At 39.8% G+C, this 7,758-nt stretch overlaps 1 protein-coding gene across 1 annotated transcript; it reads left to right on the forward strand.

Annotated features, from left to right (window-relative positions):
• Positions 1-2,168: 2,168 nt before the first annotated feature.
• Positions 2,169-7,222, forward strand: LOC149983050 (polycystin-1-like protein 2). The gene is made up of 8 exons (XM_090239451.1): positions 2,169-2,175; positions 2,263-2,487; positions 3,045-3,203; positions 4,509-4,687; positions 4,793-4,877; positions 5,020-5,113; positions 5,233-5,283; positions 5,514-7,222. The coding sequence occupies exons 1-7, from the start codon at positions 2,169-2,171 to the stop codon at positions 5,270-5,272; spliced, it is 789 nt and encodes a 262-aa protein (XP_090095577.1). The 3' UTR covers positions 5,273-5,283; positions 5,514-7,222.
• Positions 7,223-7,758: the final 536 nt, after the last annotated feature.

Consider the following 7,758-nt stretch of genomic DNA (forward strand, 5'->3'; position numbering starts at 1 on the left):
ACCCTAGACAATACAAAAACTACACAAACCACCCTCGTCACACCCTGACCTAACCAAATAATAAAGAAAACAAAGATAACTAAGGTCAGGGCGTGACACTACCACTTTGAAGATGCAAAATATGTTTTATTGTGAAACAAACAAGAAATAAGACAAAAAAACAGAAATCTTGAGCGTGCATAACTATTCACCCCCCAAAAGTCAATACTTTGTAGAGACACCTTTTGTAGCAATTTCAACTGCAAGTCTCTTAGGGTATGTCTCTATAAGCTTGGCACATCTAGCCACTGGGATTTTTTTCCATTCTTCAAGGCAAAACCGCTCCAGCTCCATCAAGATGGATGGATTCTGCTGGTGTACAGCATTCTTTAAGTCATACCACAGATTCTCAATTGGATTGAGGTCTGGGCTTTGACTGGGCCATTCCTATTTATAGTTGCTTGAGCAGTATGCTTAGGGTCATTGTCCTGCTAGAAGGTGAACCTCCGTCCCAGTCTCAAATCTCTGGAAGATTGAAACAGGTTTCCCTTAAGAATTCCCCTATATTTAGCACCATCCATCATTCCTTCAATTCAGACCAGTTTCCCAGTCCCTGCCGATGAAAAACATCTCCACAGCATGATGTTGCCACCACGCTTCACTGTGAGGATGGTGTTCTTAGGGTGATGAGATGTGTTGGGTTTGCACCAGACATATCGTTTTCCTTGATGGCCAATAAAGTTCAATTCTATCTGACCAGAGTACCTTCTTCCATATGTTTGGGGAGTCTCCCACATGCTTTTTGGCGAATACCAAATGCGTTTGCTTAATTTTATCTTTAAGCAAGGGCTTTTTACTGGTCCCATTTCCATAAAGCCCAGCTCTGTGGAGTGTACGGCTTAAAGTGGTCCTATGGACAGATACTCCAATCTCCACTGTGGAGCTTTGCAGCTCCTTCAGGGTTGTCTTTGGTCTCTTTGTTGCCTCTCTGATTAATGCCCTCCTTGCCTGGTCCGTGAGTTTTAGTGGGCAGAACTATTTTGGCAGGTTTGTTGTGGTGCTATATTCTTTCAATTTTTTAATAAGGGATTTAATGGTGCTCCCTGGGATGTTCAAAGTTTCTGATATTTTTTTTATAACCCAACCCTGATCTGTACTTCTCCACAACTTTGTCCCTGACCTGTTTGGAGAGCTCATTGTTCTTCATGATGCCACTTAGTGGTGTTGCAGACTCTGGGGCCTTTCAGAACAGGTGTATATATACTGAGATCATGTGACAGATCATTTGACACTTAGATTGCACACAGGTGGACTTTATTTAATTAATTATGTGACTTCTGAAGGTAACTGGTTGCACCAGATCTTATTTAGCGGCTTCATAGTAAAGGGGGTGAATACACATGCACGCACCACTTTTCCCTTTTTATTTTTTAGAATTTTTTAAAACAAGTTATTTTTTTCATTTCACTTCACCAATTTGGACTATTTTGTGTATGTCCATTACAGGCAATCCAAATAAAAAAATCGATTTAAATTACAAAATAGGAAAAACGCCCAGGGGAGATGAATACTTTTAAAAGGCACAGTACTGACTCACACACAGCACCTAAAAAGAGACATGTTCTTATTAGTCAAAACAGGCAGAAGGCTTGTCGAGTTCACCACACTAACACATGTATTTTCCTTTACAACTGAGGATGTCAAAAGTCCAGAAGAGTTGGGCATGACTGTCGGGAGACAAGGCCGCTGTCTGGGTCAGTGGTTGATTGAAAAGTAATCTCACAGCAGTACCAATGTTGATCATGAAATTCTTGGCCCTGTAAAGTTTAATATGTGGTATAAATATAAAGAGTCTCTGTATTTTGGACTTTGATAACTCGGATGTTCTTTATCTGGGTCATTGGTTTGTTGCTGCCAAACCTGTATAAAGTTGATCTACACCTGCAAGCTGCAGTGTGTTACATTAATGACAGCCTTCAGAGGCACCCATTATTACTGTTGACAGAGGGTCCTTCCCTGAGGACCTTATTGCAGACCATTCACTATATGCCTGTGGTCTGTTGGTTTGTACACAAGGATTATGTCCATTGGAACTTCACAAAGAAAGTGCAGTCAGACATAACAGGTCATGCTGTAATGTCAGTCCCCTTTAAAGACACCATGTCAGCAGGCTGCCTGTAACAGTGAAGATGGACAGTACTAATCTCTCTGTGTTGCTCTTGATGGATCTCCTCTTAAGCATGTCTTGTGCTGAGGTTGAGATAGCACCTCTATCCTGACCAGAGTACCAAGAGGGCTTTAACGGCTCCTGTTATGAGTTTGTGGCTCTACCGCGTTCCTTCCTCAGTGCACAGGGTTGGTGTGAGCGGGGTGGCGGACACCTGGCCTTCATTCTAAATATCGATACACAGCAGTTCCTACAGAAGCACCTGCAGCCAGAGCAGGACTGGTGGCTGGGTCTGGCACCTGCCTCCCCGAACCTAACACTGGACTCTGCTGTTGCTGAAGGTAAGAGAGCAGCCCAGGCAACTAAAGTGGGCATTATTTGATAACACTAATGCACTAGATCCTTTGATCATGCAAAGGGTGGGAGTAGAGTGCATTGTATTCAGTTGAGCAGAAATTGTACAGAAATCCGTTACATTTCCACTGGTCTCCCAACCTAAGACTAAGATGCTGGGCTTGTTGACTCCCGCGTCAGCTGGCCTCTTGCTGGGAGATTTATAATGTATTCATCTCAAACCATTGCTAGGAGACCATGCCACATTTAGATATCTCCTTTTAGCAGCTAATGAGGAACACTTGTCATTCAGTAGTGTCTTCAATAGGGTATGCTGTCCAGTCCTTTGATTTTGTTCTCATCCCTCATGAGAACGCAAACTATCATAGTATTTATCAAATTAACTAGATAGTACACAGTAAGCATGTCAGGTTGAACATCTAATATTGTGGGAAAATAATACTTTATTTCCTCTACTTTGAAGAGCATGTGTTCCTAATGTTTTGTACCCTCAGTGTATATAGAATATAATACTTTCATTGGTGTTTGTGCTGTAAATCCTCAGGTCCTCTCTCCTGGCTTGATGGCTCTGATGTCAGCTACTCTAACTGGGTGAACGACCCTGATCCAGGGGCTGGCTGTGGTCACATACTGAGGAGCTCAGGGTTTCAGTGGGAGGCAACAAGCAACTGTAGCCAGGAGCTGCACTTCATCTGCCAATTTGGTTTGTATTTGATGCGTGTGTGTGTTTGTGAGGCAGAGAGTGAGGAGTGCAGCTGGATGTAACTTTTAATATTGTAAAACAAACACAGCTGTAGCGAAGGAGGGAAATGCACTAAAACAAAATTCCACTTGAGGAAGGAGCTATTGTATAATCAACATAAAATGTTTCTTTATCACACAGGAAACCACAGTACCTGAATAAAAGAAAAGCCACTGAGTATAGCCTTTCAATGGAAATGATGTGCTTTGGATGTAAAAACAATACAAAGAAATAGAAATACAAGGTAGTAAATATTGACCTTCGCATTTAAAGTATTAAACTGTTTGTCCTCCTGAGCTTGTGTTTCATGCATGAATGGCCAACATTTAGAGTAGGCATTGTAATAATGATCCTCTATCTAAACCATGTGTACTGATACCCCTCCCATAAATGTAATGGCTTTTGTACAGTACAACTCAATTCTAAAAAGGAAGACAGCCTAATGATGAAAACGATCATGAAAATCACATATAATTCACATTATTAGTAGCACTTTCTGTAGTGACAAAAGCAGTCCTACAATATATGCGCCTTATTATCTACACAGCTTATACCACTCTGTTACAGTATGTACTATGTAAAGTGATTTTCCTCTCCCACAGTATATAGGAAGCAGTGGTTGCTGTACGACTTTCGGACAGTACCTGTACTACGTGCTTCTCTGCTTGATTCTAATCTCTCTACCTCTTATCAGTTGGATTTCACAACAACTAATCTTTAGTCGACCACAATGTGAAAAATGGCACAGCATCATCAGCCAATGAACTGTAGTTGTCCCTCAGACACATTCAAATAATACAGTAACACACATGAAAATACATGACATTCAAATACAGAATGCAATGTGATGCATTTCAAATTAAACTAAACAAAAATACCCAAGTAGGCCATTAACTTTGTTCTAGTTTGGTAAATTTCAGTTCTTGAATTTGAAGACATTGGTAAGCTTGAGCGGAGACTAGCACCTAGCACACACAGTCATATTCATCACCCAGCTGTGACTCTGGTCCACAGTCCAGAAAAACGTCATCCTTCAGGAGCCCATCGGGGAGTTTGGTGTCATCAAGTGCTATAGCATGAACCAATCAATAGATGGAGCAAACTGCAAGGCCCTGTATGGCAGTCCGATTCAAATCCAGGTTGAAGTAGAAGCTGATAAGTAAAACCAACATGAGCAGAAATAAAAGCATCTGGTCTTACATTTCCGAGAGTACACATCTTGGTAGAATGAGATAACTTTTCTATCTACGAATGTGACCTACAAAGGTACGAATGTGACCTACAAAGTCCACCGTGGTGAGATGTTGGTGGCCAATTCATCAGCAGTCAGAGGAATCGTCCCCCACAACATCACAGTGGGATCAGAGGTGGAGCAACAACTGGGCTCTGGCTGCCACCAGCTGACCCTGCATGCCTCGGTCTTGGGCGTGTCCACTGAGCTGCAGGTGTGTCTACTGGAGCCAGTGGAGGGCCTGCTGGGATCAGTGATGGCTGAGGAGGGAGAGAATCCAGACTCAGACCTCTATGTTACTGTCTCCCTTCTCTTCCAGGTGGAGCCAACGGCAGCATCTCAAAGACCAGAGACATTTGAAAACGGAAGCATGCAGGTTTACAATATCTCAACCACTATCCAAGGTACCTAACCTATTTACTCAAACTGTCATCCAACAAACCTTACTCAGAGATTAAAACAGTGACTGACGAAGATACCTTTTTTTTTTATAGATTCTTTATAATATTATTGTTTATATTATTCATATCAACTGTTTTGTTACAGGATATTTGCAAGTGAAAGTCAGGTCCTGGATTGTCTTCTCACACATGGATGTGGATAACACAGCAGTTGTTTGTCACAACAGTTCAGACCTCAGGTAGGATGGCTATGCAAACACAGTATGTTAAATAGCTAAGAATTACAAAAATACAATTATTACAAAACAAAAATTTTCCTGCATTTTTTCTTCACATATTTGTTTTCATCCCCAGACAGAAAAGCATATGAGAGTTCGCCGAGCCTATACCAAATTTGAATGGGAATGCAGTAAGTACCAGTTAAGGCCTTTAAGCCACAGGGCTGTTGAAGAGAACCCTCTCACCCCACCCTATTCCAGTATAAAATGAAAACAATGACTGTAAACTTTGTTTTATAACATCCATTTTCTGTAACAATCTTAATAGTTTTTTTCACTGTTTACTCAGTGTTGTGTCTCATCTTTTTACAGCATGGCCTTATTGTGGTGTTTTCTAACCCTTTTCCCTTTCCAACTCCAGTAGAAGAAGACTGTAAGGGTAAGGGAAAATGCAACGATAAAACAACGGACAAGACTTGTTTGATTGAAAAAGACTGTCTTCCAAACCCATTCGAGCACTTTTACTGTGAAGAGACAGATTGGCAATGGGAAATGGGTTGACTGGATTTAAACATTGCGATGCATCACGGTTACTCCAACAAAATTCACCAACTTTAGAATTTGGTAATATGGGGATAGGCCTAAAATAGTGAAGTGAATATATATGTCAGTATCATTATAAAACAGGCAATGACAATATTATACAAATTGCAATTTAAATATCACTACAATTCTAGTATCATCATCATAATCATCCTCAGAGAAGTACAAGTAACTTCCAAAATAAAGGAAACACCAACATAAAGTGTCTTAATAGGGCGTTGGGCCACCATGAGCCGCCAGAACTGTTTCAATGCACCTTGCATAGATTCTACAAGTGCCTGGATCTCTACTGGAGGGAGGTGACACCACTTGTCCTCTAGAAATTCCATCATTTTGTGTTTTGTTGATGCTGGTGGACAACGCTGTCTCAGGCGCCACTCCAGAATCTCCAATAAGTGTTCAATTGGGTTGAGATCTGGTGACTGAGACAAACACACACACACACACACTAAACCCTGTATGCTCCTTTGAGACTCCTCTTTCAAAGTCACTGACATCTCTTCATCCAGCCATGGTAGCCAAAATAATGGGCAACTGGGCATTTTTATACATGACCCTAAGAATGAAGGGATAATAATAATTGCATAATTAACTCAGGAACAACACCTGTGTGGAAGGACCTGCTTTCAATATACTTTGTATCCCTCATTTAATCAAGTGTTTCCTTTATTTTGGCAGTTACATGTGTTGGACATCATGATGCTTTTGGACTGGCCTAAGTGGCCACACAGAATGTTGATAAATATCTGGAATGAATCGAGTTAGAAATGATTTAGCTTAAACTATTGACAGATTTGTAATCCTTAAGTGTACAACAGGGTAATGACATTAGCATGTTAATTGACTGATTTAATTAGAATTCAGAAGTAAATTGGTCACATTTAACATGAGTTGCTCTCATGCCTATGGAGCATGCTGTAATTACACTAATAATAATGTTGCATTAAATGCCCAATAATTACATAAATGTATGTATTGCTTTGTTATTACAAAGGTAAACTGTTACTGTTACTATTTCCATTTGTATGATAACAATAACTGTCCATTGCTATGTATTTACAAAGCAATAATCAAGTTACTATGTTACAAAATGTGAATTCAATGTTTTTAAGATGATCTATTTTATGCTAAAAAACGGTACCTCTATTCTTTCAATTGCCAGGATAATTGTAATACAGTGGATGTAAAATGTAAAAAAAAATATGTACAATTAAAATTGGACTGTAACTCTAGTTGTCCAAATGTAATTTGGCATATTGAGGACCCAAAACCTTCAACAGTAAGTCTGAGATTCCTTTATTGTTGCATGCTGAATGCAATCATATTTTTTATTGGTATCAAATCAATTTTTATTTGTCGCATACACGTGTTTAGCAGATGTTATTGCGGGTGTAGCGAAATGCTTATTTTCATGTGTGAATGAGTTTCATTAGAGTGCATGAATCCATGTATTGACTAACCCATGTTGTCTAATTTGGAGTTGACATATTGTAGATAAATAAAACAAATTGATGCATAAACCCATTATTTTTGTACTGCAGGTGATTGACTATACAATAGCCAGAGTTCAGTGTACATGAGGACAACATTTTGAACTCTGTGGTCTTCTAGGGTGCCCTGCAAAACTGTTACAACAACGCAGGGAAAAAGCCACTTAGAGAGGAGAGAAAAGATCAAGATGGTCAGAAAGAGTACAAAGTCAGCAAAAACTACCTGAAAGAAGCTTCAGATAGGCTTCAGAATCTCCATGTGGTAGTTTATGGTGAGTATCTATTCCTTCTATTCAGTTCCAAAAACACTATAAGTACAGGCTAAATGTTTGGTTAACTCAGTTGATAACAGGATGTCCTTTAGATATGTTGAACTTGCATCAAACTGTTCTTTAGCGTATCGACAGAAAAAAAGTCAACAAATTGTCACATTTAGACATTTTCCCGACTGATCAATTAGACATCGCATTTTCTGTTTGAGATATTTATAGGATTCATCCTCAGAAAGTATGGACCTAATGTAACATGTTCACGAGTGGAAATAAGATATCAATATCCCTTTATATCACCGTT

Source organism: Oncorhynchus mykiss, chromosome 6 (genome assembly GCF_057628025.1).
Source record: "Oncorhynchus mykiss isolate SJ-2025 chromosome 6, ASM5762802v1, whole genome shotgun sequence".
Taxonomy (NCBI): Eukaryota; Metazoa; Chordata; class Actinopteri; order Salmoniformes; family Salmonidae; genus Oncorhynchus; species Oncorhynchus mykiss.

Excerpts from the sequence above, each read along its gene's own strand:
- LOC149983050 (XM_090239451.1), top strand. Across the intron at positions 4,878-5,019 it reads TATCTCAACCACTATCCAAG|GATATTTGCAAGTGAAAGTC; the intron begins GTACCTAACCTA and ends GTTTTGTTACAG. Across the intron at positions 5,114-5,232 it reads CACAACAGTTCAGACCTCAG|AAAAGCATATGAGAGTTCGC; the intron begins GTAGGATGGCTA and ends ATCCCCAGACAG.